Source organism: Phaethon aethereus (genome assembly GCF_964289735.1).
Source record: "Phaethon aethereus genome assembly, chromosome: 26".
NCBI lineage: Eukaryota > Metazoa > Chordata > Aves > Phaethontiformes > Phaethontidae > Phaethon > Phaethon aethereus.
The window spans coordinates 438,192-461,768 of NC_138602.1; the positions used below are offsets into that span (position 1 = coordinate 438,192).

Genomic DNA, 23,577 nt, shown 5'->3' on the forward strand with positions numbered 1-23,577 from the left:
TCGAGAAAGGGAAGAAAATAATTCAAGTCCTTCTGAAAGCTGGTTTTGCTATAAAACAAAGTAAGGTCAAAGGACCTGCACAAGAGATCCAGTTTTTAGGAATAAAATGGCAAGATGGACGTCGACAGATCCCAACGGATGTGATCAACAAAATAACAGCTATGTCTCCACCAACTAGCAAAAAAGAAACACAAGCATTTTTGGGCGTTGTGGGTTTCTGGAGAATGCATATTCCAAATTACAGTCTGATTGTAAGCCCTCTTTATCAAGTGACCCGGAAGAAGAACGATTTTAAATGAGGCCCTGAGCAATGACAAGCCTTTGAACAAATCAAACAGGAGATAGTTCATGCCGTAGCCCTCGGGCCAGTCCGGGCAGGACAAGATGTTAAAAATGTGCTCTACACGGCAGCCGGGGAGAATGGCCCTACCTGGAGTCTCTGGCAGAAGGCACCAGGAGAGACTCGAGGTCGACCTCTAGGGTTTTGGAGTCGAGGATATAGGGGATCTGAGTCTCGCTATACTCCAACTGAAAAGGAGATATTGGCGGCATATGAAGGAGTTCGAGCTGCCTCAGAAGTGGTTGGTACTGAAGCACAGCTCCTCCTGGCACCCCGACTGCCGGTGCTGGGTTGGATGTTCAAAGGGAGGGTCCCCTCTACACATCATGCGACTGATGCTACGTGGAGTAAGTGGGTCACGCTTATTACACAGCGGACTCGAATAGGAAACCTTAATCGGCCGGGAATCTTGGAAGTGATCATGGACTGGCCAGAAGGCAAAGATTTTGGAATATCACCAGAAGAGGAGGTGGCGCGTGCTGAAGAGGCTCCACCATATAATGAACTGCCAGAGAATGAAAGGCAATATGCCCTGTTTACTGATGGGTCCTGTCGTATTGTAGGCAAACATCGAAGGTGGAAAGCTGCTGTATGGAGCCCTATATGACGAGTTGCAGAAGTGGCTGAAGGACAAGGTGAATCAAATCAGTTTGCGGAGGTGAAAGCCATCCAGCTGGCTTTAGATATTGCTGAACGAGAAAAATGGCCAATACTCTATCTTTATACTGACTCATGGATGGTGGCAAATGCTCTATGGGGGTGGCTACAGCAATGGAAGCAGAGCAACTGGCAACACAGAGGCAAGCCCATCTGGGCTGTTGAATTGTGGCAAGATATTGCTGCCCAACTAGAGAATCTAGTCATAAAAGTACGCCATGTAGATGCTCAAGTACCCAAGGGTTGGGCCACCGAAGAACATCAAAACAACCATCAGGTGGATCAGGCTGCTAAGATTGAAGTGGCTTAGGTGGATCTGGACTGGCAACATAAGGGTGAATTATTTATAGCTCGGTGGGCCCATGACACCTCAGGCCATCAGGGAAGAGATGCAACATATAGATGGGCTCGGGATCGAGGGGTGGACCTGACCATGGACGCTATTGCACAGGTTATCCATGAATGTGAGACGTGTGCTGCGATCAAACAAGCCAAGCGGTTAAAGCCCATCTGGTATGAAGGACGATAGTTGAAATATAAATATGGGGAGGCCTGGCAGATTGACTATCTCACACTTCCACAATCTCGCCAAGGCAAACGCTATGTGCTTACCATGGTGGAAGCAACCACCGGATGGCTGGAAACATACCCTGTGCCCCATGCCACCGCCCGGAACACTATCCTGGGCCTTGAAAAGCAAGTCTTATGGCGACATGGCACCCCCGAAAGAATTGAGTCAGACAGTGGGACTCATTTCCGAAACAACCTCATAGACACCTGGGCCAAAGAGCACGGCATTGAGTGGGTGTATCACATCCCCTATCATGCACCAGCTTCCGGAAAAATTGAACAATACAACGGACTGTTAAAGACTACACTGAGAGCAATGGGTGACGGGACATTCAAACACTGGGATAAACATTTAGCCAAAGCCACCTGGTTAGTCAACACTAGGGGATCTACTAATAGAGCCGGCCCTGCCCAATCAAAATTTTTACGTACTGTAGAAGGGGATAAAGTCCCTGTGGTGCATGTGAGAAATATGCTGGGGAAGACAGTCTGGGTTACTCCTGCCTCAGGCAAAGGCAAACCCATTCGTGGGATTGCCTTTGCCCAGGGACCTGGGTGCACTTGGTGGGTAATGCGGAAGGATGGGGAAGTCCGATGTGTACCTCAAGGAGACTTGATTTCGGGTGAAAACAGTCAATGATTTGAGTTGTATGTTAATTGTTCAGTATGACATTACTACTATGGCTGCTATCTACCATATCAATGGTATTACAGTAAGAATCACCCAGACTGATGAAGAATGAGCTTCACTGAAACCAAGCAATGTGCAGCAGTGATGGGACCAGAACTGGCTTCAGCAGCTTGCGCCCAACAAATCCCTTGAGACCGACATCTTCAACCTGCAGATCATGGACATGGACCATGCCAGATGACAATCCAACACCACATACCATCTCCCCTGCCCTGAGAGACTGCTATGATGGATGAAGTCCGGAGTCATGGACTGACTGAACTCCACAGACATTTTAAAGTGATGGCCCTTGGACTAAGAAAGTGATATCTGTGTGTATATAATAATGAATAATTGGAATGTATTGAAAAGTATAGGACCTGGGCATGACGTAAATGGTATGGAATAAGGGGTGGATACTGTCCTGGTTTCAGCCAGGATAGAGCTGGTTTTCTTCATAGAAGCCAGTGTGAGACTGTGTTTTGGATTTGGGATGAGAAACTGTTGATAATATGCTGATGTTTTGAGTTGTTGCTGAGCAGTCAAGGACAGTCCAGCTTCTTGTGCTGGGCTGCCAGCGAGCAGGCTGGGGGTGCACAGGAAGCTGGGAGGGGACACAGCCGGGACAGCTGACCCAGACTGGCCAAAGAGATAGTCCCTACCATACGACACCATGCCCAGTACATAAACTGGAGTTGGCTGGGGGCGGAAATGGCTGCTCGGGGACGGGCTGTCGATCACTGGGTGGTGAGCAATCGCTGTATTGGGCATCACTCGTTCTTGTACATTCCTTTGTTGGTATTATCATTGTTGTTTCCTTCTTTCTTTCTGTCCTATTAAACCGTGTTTATCTCAACCCACGAGTTTTTTCCCAATTCTCTCCCCCGTCCCACTGCAGGAGGGGGAGTGAGCAAGCGGCTGCGTGGTGCTTAGTTGCCAGCTGGGGCTAAACCACGACAGGAGGGTTGCAGGTTCTCATGGCCAAAACAGTATTTTAGATGTGGTCTAATGAGCACTGAGCAGAGCGGGGATAATCCCTTCCCTTGGTCTACTGGCTATGCTCCTGTTAACCCAACTCAGGCTTCTGTTGCTCCCTCATTGCTGCCAGGGTGCTCTGCTGGATCTTGTTCACCTTTCTGTTGACCAAGGCACACAGGTCCTTTTCCATAGCTCTGCTCCCCAGTCAGTCTGTCCCACACCGGCACTGTTGTGGTCTTCCTTCCAAAGTACAGGACTCTGCATTTGTCCTTGTTGACTTTCATCAGGTTTCTGTCAACCCATTTCTCCAGGGTGAATGGTGCTCCCTGAATGGTAATCCTGTTGGAAGCATACAAACTTATCCCTCCCAACCTCGTATCACCTGCCAAGATGATAAAAGCACACTCAGTCACCTCCTCCATGTCATTGATAAAGATGTTAAAGAGAAGAGTTTCCAGCACAACCCTGTCCGGTACTTCACGTTATCAGCATCCAAGCGAAGTATGATCCATTATTCATTAGCCATTGGTCCTGACCTTCACATCACTTTTTACCTGTCCAATTCTCCAGCCACTCAGGGCTTGATGGCCTAACTTGGATGCCATGACATTGTGGGAGAATTGTCAAAAAGAAGTCAAAGCTCCCGGAGAGGTGAGAGCTGATGCATGCTGCCCCACCACAGAGCCTAAGCACAAGAATGTGAGAAAAAGCACTGTTATAAAACTAAAAAAGGCATCATTAATGACCAGCATTGCTATATAAGACCAGAAGGGGCTGAAAAAATGTCCCAAGATGTAGTAAAAGTATCTGATAAAGGAAAAAAATCAAAGTAAAGGAAGAGTTCGAAGTGATGTAATAGGGCTCTCTAGGGTCACTGCAGTCTCCCTAAGGCTGTCCATGCATGTGTCCCTTGGATGCTCTAGTGGTATCCAAGGTCTCTTGGGCTGTTCCAGTCATCTCTAGAGTTGTTTAGAGGGATTCTGAGCCAATTTTGTGGTCTCTGGGGCTGTTTCTGTTGTCCCAGGAAAGAGGGAGAGAGTATGGTGAGGTCAGAGGACAGCACCAATACACAGACAAACGCTTGCTTACACATGCAGAGCTTGTGTGCCACAGTCGCACTAGCACACGTGCTTGTGATTAACAGACACACTTGCGTAGAAGGATGCTCGCCCCAGCTAGCCAAGCACAGGCACACATACCCTTCTGTGGACCAATTAATTAATCTGGCAGAAGGCCTGTTGACCCACAGTATCTGGACAATACTTTTGGGACAGTTAGAACTGGAACAGCGTTTGAGACTGCAAGAGTGATTCATATGATCTAGTCACTGCATTTGTGAACCAGTGCTGGGGCCTGCCAATGACAACCTCTGTCTCCTTCTCACACCTCCCAAAACGTTTGTGTGACTTCTGCACAAGTGGTCGCAAAGTTGGGCCAGCCCCAGGACATTTTGTCCTAGTGTGACCCCTTACGAGTCACATCTATCGGCCTCCGCAGCCTCCCACCTTCCTTCCCCATTTCCAGCCATCCCATGATGGGTCATGCAGAGGCATCGACACCTACCGTCTCCGGAACTTATTACATGACAGTGGGACATGCAGTGGGATGCTTTTCCCACGTAATTCAATCCTACAGTGAAGGATCATACATTTCGGGCAAAAGTCAGGAAGCTGGAAATAAGTGAACATTTCCTCTCTTTCATCTCCACTATTCCAAGTACTGAAGGCAATTTTGCCATTCACTGTACCCTGACAGGACTATGGGAAGTCCAATGAAATGAAACTAGCACCCATTTGAAATTCAGGCAAAAAGAGTATTTATTCTGTGGTTAACAACCTAGCACTGAGCTGAAAGCATAGCACATCTTTATGTGCATCATTCGAACAGAAGAAGTTGGGACACAAAGTAAGCTGTACTTTCCACACTCACCCCAAAACCAGGCAGTGTCAGCCCCAAACTATAACTGACCAGTTGAGGACATCCTCTTCCCCTGCCAAGTATACAAGTAATTATTTCAGATCTAGAAACCTCAGAGTGTGTGAGAGTAATACTAGAGGAAGGAGCTAGCTGGCTTCCCCCTGGGTAAGCAGATCTTTCCCTTGTAAAACAAGCATACATGAAGCAGATCCATGACCCTCCATCTCTTTCTGAATGTAGAGAAGCATTTACAAGGTGTTGCCAGCATACTTCACTCTGACATCACCGATGGCCTTGACACCCTTGTCCAGGCTGTAAGCAGAAGGGGTTTTCAGGGATCCAAGGTTTGTGACCATCAGCTTTCTGGAGAAAGACTTAAATGAGGCATTCAGAGGACTGTGATGGACCCACAGCTCCTTTGTAGTGCAGAAGGAGGAACCTGCATGAGGACTGCGCTGTATCCCCAGGTCTTTAATTGTGCAGTAAGTGACTTCAGGGCACAACTCTACTTCCTTGATGGTACAGAATGTGGGGTGCTGGAGGGGTCTTTTGAAGCTGCTGAGATGCATCACAGGGTTTCCTGTTGCCTCCCTCCACTTCAGCAGCGGATACTGCACCTCTTGGGTCTGCAGGGACTTGTGCCAGGATGGCCGTCCCACCAGACACATCCACGCCAGCCAGCCTGCTAGAGCCAGCATGGTCAGGACCAGCAGAGCCAAGGAGGCCAGGTAGAGCACCCAGTGCAATAGGCAGCAATGCCTCAGCACCCACTGCCCCCACTGCGGACCCTCCCCACCTGCCTGCAAGCGCACCACGGGTACAGCCAGTCCTGGGGTGGAGCACGGGCAGAGGGGGAAAGGTGCAGGTGGAGGGGAAGGCGCAGGATGGGTGAAGCAGGGGGTGTCCAAGGGATCTGGCGGCACGGGGGCATGGGTGGAAAGCATGGTGGTGGAGACCACCAGTGTGGTTGATGTCAGAGGAGGAGATGAAGATCTGACTATAGACGAGGTCTTTAGCATGGCAGTAGAAGGCACTGCTGTGGAGGTGGTGGAAAACACACCAGTGGACACCATGAGAGTGGCATAGGTGTTGGTAGTGCCAGCAGCGAGGCTGGTTTGGGGATGGCTGCTAGTGCTGGGAGATCTGGTGCTCACGGTCGTTGGCAGTGAGGTGGTGGAGACAAGGGTGGCAATTCTGTGTGGGGTGCTGGCAGGAGCATTGTTGAGAACGGTGGCAGTGCTGGGGATCTGTGTGGGTGTGATGGTGGGACTGGCTGGCGCAGGAGTGGTGGTGCTGGGAGCTCTGGTGCTCACAGGCATCGCAAGCGAAGTGCTTGGGCCAAGGGTGGAGTTACAAGGGGTGCTGAGCGGACATCTTGTGGTAGTGAGGGGAGGCCAGGTAACAGCATGGGGTATGGTAGTGTGCTCTTTGGGGATGGGTGGATGTGTTGGGAAGAAGGTGATCATGGTAGCTTTCTCCATTGTTTCTTCATCCTCTTCCTCCTCATCTGCATCCCCCACGTTACCACAGTTGGGCTTGAAGTGGATGATGGGCTTCCGCCAATGCTCAGGGGGGCTGTGGCACAGCACCTTCTCAGGGGCAACCTCCACCTTTGTCTTCTCCAGGCCCCGCTCCGGCTGATAGACACTGTCCTCATTCTGATAGATCCAGGCCCGCAGGTAGCGCAGGTCGCAGTCGCAATGCCAGGGGTTCTCAGTGAGGAAGACATAAGCAAAGAAGTGGCCCTCGGGGAAGAAGTCGGTGGGCAGGGTCCTCAGGTGGTTCCCTGAGAGCCAGAGGGTCTCCAGGTTTTGCAGATCCTGCAGTAGCTCCTTGGGGAGCTCCTCCAGTAGGTTGTCCGAGAGATCCAAGTACTTGAGTTCCCTCAGCCCTGCAAAGGCCTCCTGGGGCAGCGTCCGCAGGCGGTTCCCTCGCAGGTCCAGGTCCTGCAGCCGTGGCACAGAGCGGAAAGCCTGCGGGGCCAGTGTCGCCAGGCTGTTGTGGGCCACGGCCAGGTGGGTGAGTGCGGGCAGGCCCTGCAGGGCGGGCAGGGCGCCCAGCGCGTTACGGGAGAGGATCAGCTCCCGCAGGGACGGCAGCGGAGGCCCAGTGTGCAGAACCGCCAGCCCATTGTTGGCCAGGTCGAGGTCTTGCAGCTGGGTGAGGGGCAGGAAGGCAGCCGTGGAGACGGACACCAGGTGGTTGGTGTTGAGCAGGAGGATGCCTGTGTCTGCGGGCAGGCCTGGGGGCACTGTGCTGAGAGCCTGCCCCGTGCAGTTCACCTCCAGGAGGTCCTTGATCTTGTTCATCTCCAACAGGCACGGCTGGCCTGTGTCACTAGCACCGGCTGGGGGCAGCAGGGCTGGGAGGATGAGTAGGAGCAGGGCAGGGACCCACATGGCCTGGAGGGGACAGCCGCGAGGCGTGGGCACAGGCAGGCACGCACCTACACCGTCACCTTTCTTCCAGTGCAAGCACTGCTCAGGAAGCTGGCATCCCCCGCCAGACCCCCTGGGAGCCCTCCGAGCCCTGCAGCTCCTCCCTGGAATGATGGAAGGGAGAGATGAGTCCCACACCTACTGCCAGCACCCACTCTGCCATCTGTCCTTAGAGGGCTCAGCAAGGAGACCCCATCTGCCCTTTTGCTCACTCCATGCTCCTCCGTGGGAAGGAGAACCTGGTTCACGTGCCTCCTCACAGCAGTGCCTCCTCTGCCAGGGTGGCACCGCTGCCCTGACCACTGCAAAGTCAGTGGCTCCGCAGGGTTTAGGTCCCTGCATACCCACCACCCCGCAAAGCCGTGTGCTGGAGGAGGCTTCCTGAATATGCTCTTACCCAACGCCAGCTGAGCCCTCTGCTTGGGTTCACAAGGTAGGAGCATGAATCATGTGAAAAGACCTTCCCGTGCACAGACGTGGCTACCCCGAGTGCCCGGCCCGCCGATGGACACCCCTTCCCTGGGACTCACCCATGGACCCTCCGGTGTTTGCTCTCTGGCTGCTTTGCCTCCCTCCTGCCCGGGGACCGGGCGCTGCTCTGGTGGCGGCGCGGGTGACAGGGCTGTCCGGGCCCTCTATCAGCACGCGCAGCTGCGGGAAGGGACCTGCGGCTTCCTGAGCAGCCAAACCCTTCTGCTGTCCTTCAGCACGGCCCTTGCTCTAACTGCGCTGCCACACCACCGTCTCCTTGGGAGAGCCTCAACCAGCTCCACAATTTCTTGCTTCTGCAGAGTAAAGGAGGAAGGGTCGCACCCAGGAGGAGCCCTTGCATGGCTCCCTGCCCCCCAAGCCACATCTTTTTACATCCTGGGAAAAGGGTCCCTTGCACAAACCTCTGCCCCTGCCTCTGCTTCGAGGCAGCTCTTTCTCAGCACGCTCTGGGCTTCGATCCTTGCGGCACCTCAACCTGGGGACCGCAGCCTAGTGGGCATACCAGTGAGAAACAGCTCTGCACGTTACCTCAGCTACTTGTTTGTGCTGTAGACAAGGGATCCTTTCCTTCTGGCTTGCGAGGAAAAACGGGAATGGCTCTTCTGAAGAGCTGAGAGGCAGCTTTAACGTTTGTGGGAGAAGCCGCAGCGCAGACCAGGCAAGGAGATTAGAGGCAGAGGAAGTAGCTCGGTTTTGCAATTCCTCCTGCTGTCTGTTCCTTCAGCCAAGCTGTCTCGACTTCCCTGGCCCATAGGCCACTGCAGAGCATCTTGGATGGCAGGGCTGGAGGGTCACCCAAAAGCTGCAAGGGGAGATGCTATAGAGGAGGGGAGATATGGGTTTTGTATTGATTTTCCATTCTGTGGATTGTGGTGGGCCAACTCCAGCCAGCAGCTAGGCACCCACCAGCCGCTTGCCCACTACCTCCATAGTGGGATGGGGAGAGAACTGGAAAAGCAAAAGTGAGAATTTTTCTCACTTTTGTGAGAAACCTTTGTGGGTCAAGATAAAGACAGTTTAATGAGTGAAGGAAAGAGAGAGAGAGGGGAAAAAAAGGATGCAAAAGCATTCACTCACCACCTCCCACCAGCAGATCCATGCCCAGCCAGTCCTCAAGCAACAGTACCTTGGAAAAACTCCCCCCCAGTTTCATTGCTGCGCATGATGCTACATGGTATGGAATATCCCTCTGGTCCACTGGGGTCAGCTGTCCCTCCCATGTCCTCTCCCAGCCTCTCGCTCACCCCAGCCCACTTGCTGCAGGGGCATTTTAGTTCAGCTTGTAGTAAGAGGGCTGGAGGCAGCAGCAGAGGCAGAACTTAGAGGGCTGTTTTTTGTCTCTGCATCAGCAATTTCCAAACAGAAATCAGGGGATAGGAAGGGAGAGAGCAAATGTAACCCTGTCCTTCTCATAGGACCCCAGGTATTAAACCTGCATGTGGTTTCTCCTCCTCAGCACTAGTCCTACCCTCACCCTGGACCTACAGCATCCCCCATGACACCACCAGGTGTTCTCATATGACACAACCCCACATTCCCAACGCACAGCCCTAATCATTGCTTCTGCTTCTCTGTCTTCCTTTTCTAAGTGGATGAATGCACTAGGACACCTTGAACCTTCAAAAGATCTTTAACCCCACCTGCTTCACTCCCTGAAGGAGAAGGAGCAGAAGACCCAAGCAGTCCACTGTGACAAGCCTTGCTGAAGGGGAAGGGGCATGCTGTACCGGAGGAAGGGGGTGCACAGGTCAGGAGTCATCGGCAGGCACACTCTTCCCATGGCTGGTTACGAGCAGCAAGAAGGAGGCCAGGAATGATCCTGGAGTCCTGACATCCAGGTGGGGAGAGCAAAGGAGCAGGGACAGTGTCTCCTTGCTGAACCTGCTTCCCTCATGTGAAGGCAAGAGGACATGAGGGTTACATCAGCCATCCTGCTAGTGATGATGTTTTTGCCCCACACCTGCAGTCCACTCTTTCATTTGTCCTAGGTTCACCTTTTAGTCCAGCCCATCAGCTTCTTCCCCTGTTCCACAGCCTGTTTGCACACCCCAGGGGTCGATCTCCCATGAGGTTGTTGCCCCAACCTTGATTTCACCCGCAGGCTGTTTCAAGTGGGTCTTTGGAGGGAACAAGGTGATCCAGGCTGTTTCCCACTTCCTTTAGCACCTCACCAACACTGCATGTGACTCTGCAAAATAAGAAGACTATCAGGAGGTGACAGTGCCTGAAGGTCATAGAAATATACAACTGCATTGCCCCTGGCTTGAGGAACACAGTGCTCCTTCCCCAGTGCAGGAAGCAGGGCCTGTATCTTCACCTTCCCACCAGCCTTCTTTAGAGACACAATTGTCTAACCATTCTTCAGAGCCCTGGCAGCAAGGGTCATCCTCATGATGCCTGTCCCTGTAGTCTGGTGACACTGTTCACAGGGGCTTTGGAGCGCTGTCACCGGGTCCTTCGGCAAGCCCCTCAGCTACTGCAGGCCTCACAGCTGATTTGGCATCCACTGCCTTGTGTGGGCTTGTGCACGGCAAGGAGCAAAGCTGAGACATGACCACCAACCTCTGGGCAGCATTACTCCTGGGGGCTGGGCAGGCCTGCAGAGAAAGGTGAAAGACCTAACAGCATCTCTGAGCTGTTCCCTTTGGGCCCCTCCATGGTAGGAGGATGGAGCTGCCCTGGGCTGGAGCATGAACAGACCTACCCCGGGTGCACACGCAAGTGCATCCTTTTTCATTTCTGAGAAGCCCATGTATTCAGCAGTAATGGTGAACACTTCCCTTGGGAAGGTCCATGCTTGCTGCACATCAGCTGGATGAAGGATCTGGTGCAAAAGATCTCCTCCCTTCTGTACCTCCCTTCTGAGGGGTACAGAGGGCCCAATATGTCGACCAGACCCAACCCTGGGGCCTGGGTGAGGATGTCACCAGGAATCTCCCTGGTCTGGTTTGGCCCACTGATTACTACCCCCTGTTGGTCCTATAGGTTGGTAACGATGAGGTTGCACTAAGAAGCCCAAAGGCAATTAAAAAGGACATCAGAGCACTGGGACGACTGATCGATGGGAGCGGGAGCACACGTAGTGTTTTCGTCAATCCCTTCAGTGACAGGGAAGAACGCTGGAAGGAATAGGAAAGCACACTTGATCAACACATGGCTCAGGGGCTGGTGCCGTCGTCAGAATTTGGGGTTTTTTGGCCATGGGCCGGTTTACACGACACCGGGCCTCCTCGCAGCAGATGGAGTGCAACTGTCTCCAAGGGCGAAAAGGATTCTTGCTTACGAGCTGGCAGGCCTCATCAAGAGGGCTTTAAACTAGATTTGAAGGGGGAAGGGGATAAAACCAGGCTCACTAGAGATGAGCCTAGGGGTGGCATGCTGGAGTTGGGGGTGAAATCGGTAGCCCAGCTCAAGTGCATCTACACCAATGCATGCAGGATGGGCACCAAAAAGGAGGAGCTGGAAGCCGTAGTGCAGCGGGACAGCTATGATGTAGTTGCCATCACAGAAACATGGTGGGATGCTTCTCATGACTGGAGTGCTGCCATGGATGGCTATAAGCTCTTCCGAAGGGATAGGCAAGGTAGGAGAGGTGGTGGAGTGGCTCTGCATATTAGGGAGTTTTGATTGTATAGAAATGAACGATTGTGATGACCAGGTCGAGTGCTTATGGGTAAGGATGAGGGGGAAGGCCAACGAGGCAGATATCCTGCTGGGAGTCTGTTATAGACCACCCAACCAGGATGAAACATTCTATAAGCGAAGTCTCACAATCGCTAGACCTTGTTCTTGTAGGGGACTTCAATCTACCGGACATCTGCTGGAAGTATAACACAGCAGAGAGGAAACAGTCTAGGAGGTTCCTGGAGTGTGTGGAAGATAACTTCCTGACACAGCTGGTGAGTGAGCCCACCAGGGGAGGTGCCTGGCTGGACCTGCTGTTTACAAACAGAGAAGGACTGGTGAGAGATGTGGTGGTCGGAGGCCACCTTGGGCTTAGCAACCACGACATGATAGAATTCTCAGCTGTGAGTGAAGTAAGGAGAGGGGTCAGCAAAACTCCTACCACGGACTTCCGGAGGGCAGACTTGGGCCTGTTCAGGTCACTGGTTGAGAGAGTCCCTTGGGAGACAGTCCTGAAGGACAAAGGGGTCCAGGAAGGCTGGACAGTCTTCAAGAAGGAGATCTTAAAGGCACAGGAGCAGGCGGTCCCCATGTGCCGTAAGAAGAGCTGGAGGGAAGGCAACCCGCCTGGCTGAACAGGGAGATTTTGCTGGGACTCAGGGAAAAGACGAGAGTTTATCACCTCTGGAAGAAGGGGAAGGCAACTCAAGAAGAGTACAAGGATCTCGTTAAGTCAAGCAGGGACAAAATTAGAAAGGCAAAAGCCCAGCTAGAGCTCAGTCTGGCCACAGTTGTAAAGGATAACAAAAAATGCTTCTACAAATATATTAACAAAAAGAGAGGCAAGGAGAATCTCCATCCCTTACTGGATATGGTGATGAACATTGTCTCCAAGGATGAGGACAAGGTTGAGGTACTTAATGCCTTCTTTGCCTCAGTCTTTAATAGCCAGACCAGCTATCCTCAGGGTATTCAGCTCCCTGAGCTGGAAGACGGAGATGGAGAGCACAATAACCCGCCCATAATTCAGGAGGAAGTAGTTAAGGACATGTTAAACCACCTGGACACCCACAAGTCTATGGGACCTGATGGGATCCACCCAAGAGAACTGAGAGAACTGGTGGAGGAGCTTGCCAAGCCACTCTCCATCATTTATCAGCAGTCCTGGTTAACAGAGGAGGTCCCAGACGACTGGAGGCTTCCCAATGTGACACCCATCTACAAGAAAGGCCGGAAGGAGGATCTCGGGAACTACAGGCCTGTCAGCCTGACCTTCATACTGGGGAAGATCAGGGAGTGGTTCATCTTAAGAGTGCTCACGAGGCATATGAAGGACAACCAAGGGGTCAGGCCCGGCCAGCATGGGTTCATGAAAGGCAGGTCCTGCTTGACCAACCTGATCTCCTTCTATGACCAGGTGACCCGCCTAGTGGATGAGGGAAAGGCTGTGGATGTTGTCTGCCTGGACTTTAGTAAAGCCTTTGGCAGCGTCTCCCACAGCATTCTCCTGGAGAAACTGGCGGCTCGTGGCTTAGACAGGTTTACTCTTTGCTGGGTAAAGAACTGGCTGGATGGCCAAGCCCAGAGAGTTGTGGTGAGTGGCGTTAAATCCAGCTGGCGGCCGGTCACAAGCGGTGTTCCCCAGGGCTCGGTTCTGGGGCCGGTCTTGTTTAATATCTTTATAGATGATCTGGATGAGGGGATTGGGTACTCCCTCAGTAAGTTTGCAGATGACACCAAGTTGGTGGGAGTGTTGATCTGCTGGAGGGTAGGAGGAACCTGGACAGGCCAGATCAATGGGCTGAGGTCAACTGTATGAAGTTTAACAAGGCCAAGTGCCAGGTCCTGCATTTTGGTCACAACAACCCCATGCAACACTACAGGCTTGGAGAGGAGTGGCTGGAGAGCTGTCTGGCCGAGAAGGATCTGGGGATGCTGCTTGGCAACCGGCTGAATATGAGCCAGCAGTGTGCCCAGATGGCCAAGAAGGCCAACAGCATCCTGGTTTGTATCAGAAATAGTGTGGCCAGCAGGAGTAGGGAAGTGATCATGCCCCTGTACTCAGCACTGGTGAGGCCACACCTTGAATCCTGTGTTCAGTTTTGGGCCCCTCACTACAAGAAGGACGTTGAGGTGCTGGAGCATGTCCAGAGAAGGGCAACAAAGCTGATGAGGGGGCTGGAGCACAAGTGTGATGAGGAGCGGCTGAGGGAACTGGGATTGTTTAGTCTGGAGAAGAGGAGCCTGAGGGGAGACCTCATCGCTCTCTACAACTACATGAAAGGGGATTGTGGTGAGGTGGGTGTTGGTTTCTTCTCCCAACTAACTAGTGATAGGACAAGAGGAAATGGCCTCAAGTTGTGCCAGGGGAGGTTTAGATTGGGTATTTATATATAAAATTCCTTCACCGAGAGAGTGGTCAAGCATTGGCACGGGCTGCCCAGGGAGGTGGTGGAGTCGCCGTCTCTGGAAGTGTTCAAAAAACGTGTGGACACGGTGCTTCAGGACATGGTTTAGTGGGCATGGTGGTGTTGGGTTAATGGTTGGACTTGATGATCTTGAAGGTCCTTTCCAACCTTAGTGATTCTGTGAAAAGCATATCTGGCCTCAGAGGACACACGTACTTTTATCCTCTCCTTGTAGGTGGCAGTTTCCACTACAGCAAAATAATCTGGAGTTGCCTGAAAACATGTCTTAATACAAGATGCCCTTCATATGAATTTTTGGTTTCCTCCAGCTTCATTTCAGCCCACATGGGACATTCTGAGCCTGTTCCAGGCTCCTCAGCACTGTAAGCAAAAGCAGCTTTTCCTCCCCCAGAACGAGCGACCAAAGTGTTAGATGTCTCCAAGCCATAGGTGAGCTTGTCACCTGGGCTTGTGCTGCAGGCATGGGGACAAGCACAGCCATGGACTGATCCCCCTGACATGTCTTCATTGTCTTCTGCAGGATGCACCTTTTCTCAAAAGTGCCTGCAACTCCTCACAGGCTAAAAGGAGATGGAGACAACATCTCAGACACAGACATTTGGTGCTGACACACATGCAGACAAATCCCACTGAAGGAACTTTATTCCATAGATCTAAAAAGTGATCCTTGCTGCGGGAGTATTTTTTCAGTGGAAGTGTCGTTCAACAGGTAAGAAAGTGAGGCTGAAAGACTACACTCACAAATTGCAACTGGGGAAACTCTGACCAAACATAAAGGGTTAATTCTTCCCCTTGAGAGAGGTGCAGCACCGGGACAGAGGTCCAGAGAGGTAACAAGATCTCCATCTTTGGAGATGCTACACAATTCAGCTGAACAAGGTCCAAAGACACCTAGGGCAGCTTTGAGGTTAGCCCTGCTGTGAGCAGGTGGCTGCAACAGAAACCTCCACAAGTTCCTTCCAACCTAAATCTTTCTGTGAGTCTGAACTCCTGAGGTCCCCTAAAAGAGGCTTCTTTTACTTCCTCCCCTTCATCAGGGACACATTTTGAGCCACGTCCCAGGACCCAGCCAGACCCAAGGGTGGACACTTATCCCCTCAAATGATGCCTGTGGAAATGTGAAGATGGGAATCTCCTCGTCGACACTAAAAAATGCCACTCGCCCCTGTTCATAATCCAGAGAGACTCGGATCCGCTTGGGAGTCTGGATTTCAGGAAGGAGAGTGCGATCAGGGGATGTGAGAGCTTGGAAATGCCCTGCCCACTGCCCCACTGCCCAGATGCCCTCCTCTGGTTTAAACTCAATCTCACCCTTCCTTTTCACATCTTTTCTAGAGACTCCCACAGTCCATCCTCCTCCATCCACCACCTCCACCTCCCAGTAGTATCTCCCCGAGGTGAAGCCTTCACAGCCCAGGACACAGCGCCACGGTTTAAATCTCTCGGGGATGTCAGGGATGTCCTGCCGCGTGTCTTCTCGTTTCACGCTTTTGCAGTCGTCAGACAGGACGAGGTCACAGTGGGCTGTGTCTGGATCCAGAACCACGTTCACTGCAGGAAAGATGGAGTCAATACATCAGGGCAGAGCTCACGCCAGGAGAGATCTTTGCTGGGACTGCATAAGGAAGGAGGAGAGTGAAAGCAATAGCTGGCAGACTGCGGCATGGGAAGCTGCACAAGGTAACAATATTAGTGCAAGGAACAGAAAACGAAGCTGAGAGACGACATCAGGCAGGGAGGGACGAGGATTGCCAGCAGACCTCTGGGCTGTAGAAGTCCCCATGTCTCTAAAACATGGCCAGCACTGCTCACTTAGGATCAGGACTCTCCAGATCTGCCTGAAACTGTGGCATGCACCAACTGAACAAGAGGTCTGGGTGTCACACCTCCTCTTGTGAGGTGGGTGCTGGCAGAGGCGTCCCTGGTCCCACTAGCATCACTGCGGGAGGGGAACTGCCAGGAAGGGAGATTAAAGCGGTGATGATTCGGCACCCTGAAAGACCAAACTTTAATTACCTTCTTCTATTGGCACTGTATATCTTCTCCATGCTATAAACAAAACAAAACAAACAACAACACACAGCTGAGAGATAATCTGAACACAGTTGTACTGGATTAGCTCAGGATAATGATATGCCAGCGTAGCTGCACATTTTCTGAATTGTTGCTATATTTGTGAAAAAGTTGTCTCACAGCATGTAGCTTCAGAACTTCAATGTCTAGCTACTCAAAAGGGCTCCATCCATTTACTACAAATATAATCATGCTGATTCAGACATGTATTTATGGTCTGTTTGTACTTTCTTTGAAAACTGAAAAGAATTTTCTTTTTAGTATAGAAAGATTACAGGGAATAGCTTAAAAACACAGAGAACAAAGGAAAATAACATTTCTGAAATGAGTTCTGTATCTTCTACCTCTTCCTTTCCCCAAAGGAAAACCAAAACCAGGGCATACATGCAAAACCCAAATGGGAAAATGGCCCAAATGAAAAGTCTCCCACATAGGAACAAGAACAAGACTCACCAAGTTCTTCAGCTTGTTTCTCTGAAAAAGAAGGTAAGTCAGCACAAAATGGGTTGCAGGGCATTGATTTGGATATAGCCTTTCCCATCACCACCTGCACATGCAGGAGGGAAGGTTTCTGCCAATGTCTGGCAATGCAAAGCTCTCTCCCTCCCCCAGCCTGGAGTTCTGCAGGTGATGGTGCAGGTCCTGCTCAAATCTGGGGCAGAAAGAGGTCTCTGGGAGGTCCCTCACCTACAAGGGGACCTGTAGCAGGGCACTCTCACCTGCCTGTGCCAGTGCTGCAGTCATCCATCCCCAACCCGAGACACCATCTTCAATGATCTTTAATTTTTTGATTCTTAAATTTACTCTCTCCTTTCTGCCTTATCCCCCAACCACTTTTTGGTTCACTTGACACTTTAAAAGTTAAAATGAAATTTAAAAAAAAGCACCACCCCATACAGACTCTGTAAAAAATCCTTTGTAAGGAAGAGGAGACTCACCAATTTCTGCATCACGGTCCCCTAAACAAGAAAGAAACACACACGAGTTACTATTTGACACAATCCCTTCCCTGGGACCCCAGCTACAGCATCACACAGGTGAGAAGAGGCTGTGATGAAGGGGGCAGATGCACTGATTTATACTCTGATTGCAAGGATGCTCACGATTCCTGAGTGAGCTGACCTGTATCTATTTTCCCCATCATTTATTCCCCCCGCATTAGCACCAATTTAGCAAGAGCTTATTTTTAATAGCAAAAGGACTATTTCTTGGCAATTCTATGAGCCGCAAGCAAACAAAAATATATGCTCTTTAAGTAGGTTTTGTTTTTTGTTTTTGTTTTAATTTCTTGGTAATCAATCAATGTTTTTATAAGAAAATATTCAGCAGCTTAGGCTTCTATAATCTCCTCCTAAAAACTAGTAACTTTTCAGTACTACTTCATTACTAAATGAGAGTGTTAAGAAAGCACTGACAGCCACTCAGGGAAAAAATCCTAATGAGATTTCAGAGTGAATTTTCATATTATTAGGGGTCAGGGAAGGAGGAATTATAGTATCTGCCTGGAAAGAACATTCAGACAGAATGAGAGGATGAATAAAAAAGTCTGAGAGTTTTCACAGAGGATTTCACCGGGAGGACAGGAGGTGAGACTTACGCAGTGTTGCCTCTTGCATCGCTGAAAAGCAAACCAGAAGAGAGCATCACTGCCAGAGCCGATTCCTTTTTCCCCAGTACACTTGTTGGTGCAGAGAGGAGGCTGAAATTGCTTATGATGCAAAAGCTTCAGCCCAGGAGCTCCTCAAGACCTTTCTTCTCAAGACTTTCGGAGATCTTGCCCACCCTCCCTGAACCCACCTTGGGCAGAGGCCAGTGCTGCGCTGCTGGAGACCTGAGCAAGGGCTCCAGCTCCAGAGCAGCGGTGAAGGGGCAGGTTTGCATCGACAAGGAGGAGCATGGGGTTAAATTTCACCTTCAGTGCTACCTAACCATCCTGCCCCTGTGATTCTTTAGTGCCGACACAAAGCTGAGACCCCTGCAAAATGAAATGTGCTACTCCAAAGTTTCCTCCACCTTTGGGAAGAACCTTGAGAGCTCTTTGAAAAGCAAAGTTCACTGTTGATACAACATCTGTTCATGATTTCTTTGGTTCTGCAAAGAGTTTCCTTACAATTACAACATCATTTCATCATTTCATAACTTAATTTCACAGTTTTCTATAGTCTCTAGCCAAACCACTTCCTTCCCCCATATCCCCCAAAACGTGCCCCATGAATTCTTCCACTTGAGGGAATTCTCCAGTTTCTGGGAAATGGAAAGTAAAGCTTACCTATTTTTCTCTCATGCTTTCCTGTGAACGAAAGAAAGAAATGTAAATAATTTAAAAAGTCATTGCTTCCAAAGAGCACCGATTAAACCATAGTAGGAATTACAGCCATTTGCAAGGCAGGAAGGCCATGGGATCTGGTCGTGCGTGCAGCGCCTGCACGACCCACTGGCTCCATCTCCTTTTGGTAAGAAACTGAGGATTTCAGTTTCCTTTATTCCCGTGTATTATTTAATCGCAGGGGGGTCTTTCAGAAGGAAATGAAGCCCTGCCAGCCCCCAAGAGTGCCAGGGTTTTTTTTTGCAGGGCCAGGCAAATTATTGCTCCATTTTTGCAGGCAGAATCCACCCTCGGCGGGCGCAAAGGAACAGCTGGCTCATGCTGCTCTAATACCTGCTTCCTTCTTTGCTAGCCTTTTTGTTGGAGAAACAACCTTTCTTTTCTTACCAGAAATTAAATCCCTGGGCCTTTAAGTTCCCTGGCACCGTACGTGTGTCCAAGACACCGAGACAAGACTCCAGGACCATCCTGGCATTTCTCAAACCCACTCGTCTGACAAAACCAGAGGTGGCTATATAGGGCAGCTGCCCAGCCCCTTCCCAAACCCCAGGATGATACCTTTAATTTTAAATAGATAAACAGCAATAATAATGAGAGCAACCACAGCAACCACGACCACGCCCAGGGCGGTCATCCAAGGATGGGCGTTTTGGAAAAAGGGATCTGAAAAATAAAATCCCCAAAGGGGTTAGGCAAGTCTGGAAGCAGCAACAGGAAGTAGATTATTTCCATTTCATACAAGCTTATCCAAAGAGGTCTGAATCCCATCAAGGGTGAAAATCAGCTCCTGACTGTACTCCTCAAACTGACAAAAAATAATATTTAAAAAAAAATTCATTTGGGCAATTTAGCACTTGTCTGAGGCTGATGATGTTTTGGCTGCATACATTGGTGGGGATTTTTGAAGGGAAAACGGATGTCTAACCAAATAATTTCTAGTTAAATCATGCTTTCTTCCTCTTTGGAAAAAAAAACCTTAAATTTCGTTAGGCAACATAGGACCAGAAACAGGGTAACATATGCACCAACAGCAACACTCCAGTGCAGAGCAGTACCACCAGGAGAAAGGTATGGGCCTCCAGGGAAATAAAAGTCTCCCAAAATGGTTCATTCCCAGAAGGAAAAGGACGCAGCTGAAAAGCACGTGACACTGCGGTGCGGTTTGGTGTATGGCTAATCCAGTTCACCATTGCATCTCCGTTCTGATGTATTCCCTGCCTCAAATCAGTCTTCCAGTAAAAAGGAGCTTTTCTGTGTGACAAGGAAAAAATGAAAATATATGCAATATATGCAGATGCTAAAACAAGACACGATGATTTATTCCTCATACCAAACCAGGAGAACAGGATTTCACAGCAGGAGAGACTAAGAGCATGGGTTGGTTTCTCCTTTTCGTTTTGTTCCAGTGTTACGAATGTTTGTATTTAGCCCAGGTGTCTGTAGAAACTCTACTACAATGAGGGGTGTCTTTTTCCTCCCCTAAACCCCCACTTCAAGACAGAACTGGTGAATTTTGGCAGCACGCCTGCACAAACGCTGCCGAAAGCCGCAGCTGTTTGCACACGCAGCATGCAAAATAAAATACACTCGCTGCACTGAGCACACAGCCTGCAAAAGGCACCTGAGATTTTCCACTGTGGCACTTTCCGAGCACAGCTCCATCGGGAACATCAGCAGGGCGATGCCCTCATCCTCTGCTCACCTGCTATATAAAAAGCTGATCCCTGTTCCTGGCTGTGCGGGGCATGTCGGACCAAGCAGGAGAATTTCTGGTTTGCACCCTTGGTGATGATTATGCTGCTTTCCACTGCAAAGAGGCTGCTCTCATCCTGGGTAACGCTTTCCAAAAGGGATGGGAGATGCTGCCCGTGGGGATCCTCCCACAGCACCTGGGGCTGCGGGTACCAGCCAGCCGAGCGACAGGCCACCCGGATCCCCCCGTCCTGGTAGTGCTCCAGCGCGACGAGCGGGGCAGAGCCGCTGGCTGTGGGAAAAGAGAGACCCCAGGGTGATCCTGCGGGGTGCCAGATATTGGGGGAATAAGGTGCCCTGGCTGTTCCTCTCCCTGACAAAAAGGGATGAACTTTGACGCAGACAAATCCCAGGGTTTTTTCAAGACAAGTGTCATCTGGAGTCATGACATTTCTTGCAGTCTTTTTCATTTAACTCAAAGGTCTGCTCTGGAGGCTACTACTGCAGCAAAATAATCTGCAGGCCTGGATATTAAAGTATCCAAGACACAAACCAAGACATTCTTACTATATTACCCAATGCCAATTTTTTTCTTACACCCACTTATATGAAGAAAACAATATCAAGAACATTTCTGAGGTAGGTATAGAGTATCTCACAAGCTCCTTACGGCTGCTTGGTAAGCAATTTTACCTCTCTGAGAAGTTCTTGGTATTTTCAACACGAGGACTTAATAAAACCCTCTTTCTAAAGCAGCCACCTAAAATTGCTTCTGGGAAGAAGGGCAGGGAAGAAGAGCGCTGGTTACGAGCAAGTAAATCAGAGGTACTGGGGACACGGCCTACAGACCTGTCACCTTCAGCTCCACCACAGCCTCATCATAATCCGAGTCACGGCGAACAAAGCAGGTGTAATTCCCTCTGTCAGATAGCTGGACATGGAAAATTTTCAAGTCCACGCTGCCCTTGGCGAGGCCGTCCTTCAGCAGCTCGGTACGCCCTTGGTATTGGAGCATCTGCTCCCCGTACTGGTCCTGGCCCCCCTTGTAGCGATGCACAAAGGGTGAGAAGTGTTCCCGAAACCAGATCACCTCCGTGTCCCCAACTCTCTGCTCTGGGGAGAAGCAGCAGGGCAACACCACGTCCTTCCCCACAGCCACGGTGATGGGGCCAGGGGGTCCCGTCACATTGAGCGGAGCTGGGAGAAACGCCCAGAGGAAGAAGAAATAACCATGAGTTTGCTGTGTTGACTGAACTTGGAAAACCAGCAGATGCTGCTTCGCATGGTTCGTGTGCTGTCGCGCTGTGCCATTGCGTTGGGAGTGTAACCGCGCTGGGGGGACGCGGCATTGAGGGGAGGGTTGGGAGAGGGACCTCTGCCATGCAGCACGGTAAGTGGGATGGGGTGAGGCCACCGCCTGTCCCTCTGCTTCCCTGTCCTGCGCTGCTGTGAAAGTTCTTCAGATTCCTAAAAGATTATTTGTTCTCATGGGGACAAGTGCTGCCCATGCTGCTCAGGGAGGGGACAAAGCAGAATAGAGAAGGAAGGAAATGGCTGGAAGGTTTCTGGGTGGTTGGCTGGAGAAAGCAGGCAACTTGGGTACAAACAAAACTCAAATATCCTCAGCTATTCATACCTATTACAAGAGAAAATAAAAATGTCTCAGGTGCTCTAGACATCTTTGGAAATTTTTTAAAAAAGCTTATTAATAAGCTGGTCACTCAAGTTACAGAGAAAGTGATTTCTGGTTGAAGGAAAACAAAAGGAAATTAACTTTTTTTTTGGCAAGGTAACTTTCAAGTCAACTGTTGTGCTGCATCCTTTTACCAGGTCTGCCTTGAAGAAGTTGCTTCAGGTCAGCAATCTAACAGAAAAAAAGCCCAGAATATTTTTTAAAAGATTTTTTTCTTTTTCCCCTTTATTGAATTGGTTCTGCAAAGGGTCCATTGAAGCGATGACATGTTGGGAATGTACTGGGAATGTGCTGGGAACATGCTGGGAACATGCTGGGAACAGGGAAAGCAGGGAGGGAAACGGCAGCAAACTATAATCAACTCATCAGCATCGTCTAATCTCCACCTGAGTTCAGCAAGGTTGTGCGAATTGCCTGCGCTGACGTGGCCAGAGGGATAACCCCGGATGCAGAGGGATAACCCAGGATGCAGAGGGATAACCCAGGATGCAGAGGGATGCTGGTGCTTTCAGAAGTGGACAAGGTTTACGGCAAAGGGCCTGACCCTGCTCTGTGCTCTGCCATTCATGGGGAGTAGCTGCACTGGCAGCCGGGAAGATACTCAGGCTGGAAGCAATGCCACAGGGATCAGCAAGGGCCGGGGGGATCCCTACCTGACTTCAGCTCGTGAGCTTGGAAAACTAAACCAAAAATGATAAAAGCCGGCAGAGAGCAGCGGGGATGGAAACTGGAGAGCATCCTCTTCGCTGCTGCACAACCTGGAGATGGGGAAGAAAAGGGAAAGGGCAAAAGGGAGGAGAAACAAGGGAATACAAAATAAAAGGCAGAATTCACATTTAAAGGGGTTTATTGCTGATGCAGCCCCTTTTTATAACGTCTAGGGAAGAGCCTCAGATGCCGAAGGTTGAAATCGATTTTCCACCATCAGCCTGACTTTGCCTGGTGCTTTTCATACAAAATACCTAACTGGTATAAAAAAGTTATAGGAATTTCCCACAGGGAAAAAAAGGACAACGTGCAACATCTCCAATTCCACTAAAAAGTGGCAGCTGTTTTAATATGGAGCCCTTGCTTTTCTTATCCTGCCCTAAGAAAGAGATGGAAAGGCGCAGGATGAGGAGGAGAAACCCAGATGGAATGCATGTAGAACTGGGGCTGCATGTTCCTCCTCTGGGACAAATTTGGGACTGAGTTGCAGCACATCCCCTGCCACCACACTGGGGGCAGGAAGCGGTCTCAGACCAGGGAAAGCAAAATAATGAAAACACTCATTCAAAACCCAGCCAAGATGGGACCCGGCCCTGCTCTGAACCCCCCTGAACCCTCTTATCACTCGCAGGCTTAGTCCCAGCTTTGTTAAGAAGAGGTAAAAACTGTGGCCAGTTTTGGCAGATGGCAGAAAGCCATTTCAATCTGCAGCTTTCCGAGAGACGCCACGTACCTGGAGGCCCCGAGCTCTTTCGTGGGCCCGGGGCAGGAGCTGCTCGGCTGTCACCCGGCACATCTGAGCTAAGCGTTTCCGTGTCCAAAAACCAAACAAAAACGTCACTCTGCGTCCCAGCCTACCACCCATTTCCTCCTGCACTGCCTCTGCTCAAAAATGAAAGTCACTGAGTGATTTGGGGTTTTTTTTGCAATGCTTTTGCTCCGGAAATGCTCTTCTGGCAACATCTACAGG

General features: G+C 50.4%; 2 protein-coding genes across 2 annotated transcripts; both read right to left on the reverse strand.

The window, feature by feature from the left end:
- Positions 1–5,380: 5,380 nt before the first annotated feature.
- GP1BA (glycoprotein Ib platelet subunit alpha) lies at positions 5,381–7,531 on the reverse strand (the record flags this gene model as incomplete). The annotated part of the gene is made up of 1 exon (XM_082010833.1): positions 5,381–7,531. One exon carries the CDS (start codon positions 7,529–7,531, stop codon positions 5,381–5,383), a length of 2,151 nt encoding a protein of 716 aa, XP_081866959.1.
- A 7,568-nt stretch (positions 7,532–15,099) lies between these two features.
- On the reverse strand, positions 15,100–22,637 carry LOC309413764 (butyrophilin subfamily 1 member A1-like; the record flags this gene model as incomplete). The annotated part of the gene is made up of 10 exons (XM_082010964.1): positions 15,100–15,666; positions 16,132–16,164; positions 16,573–16,662; positions 17,127–17,147; positions 17,786–17,806; positions 18,458–18,478; positions 19,073–19,177; positions 20,217–20,494; positions 21,052–21,403; positions 22,553–22,637. 10 exons carry the CDS (start codon positions 22,635–22,637, stop codon positions 15,149–15,151), a joined length of 1,524 nt encoding a protein of 507 aa, XP_081867090.1. The 3' UTR covers positions 15,100–15,148.
- Positions 22,638–23,577: the final 940 nt, after the last annotated feature.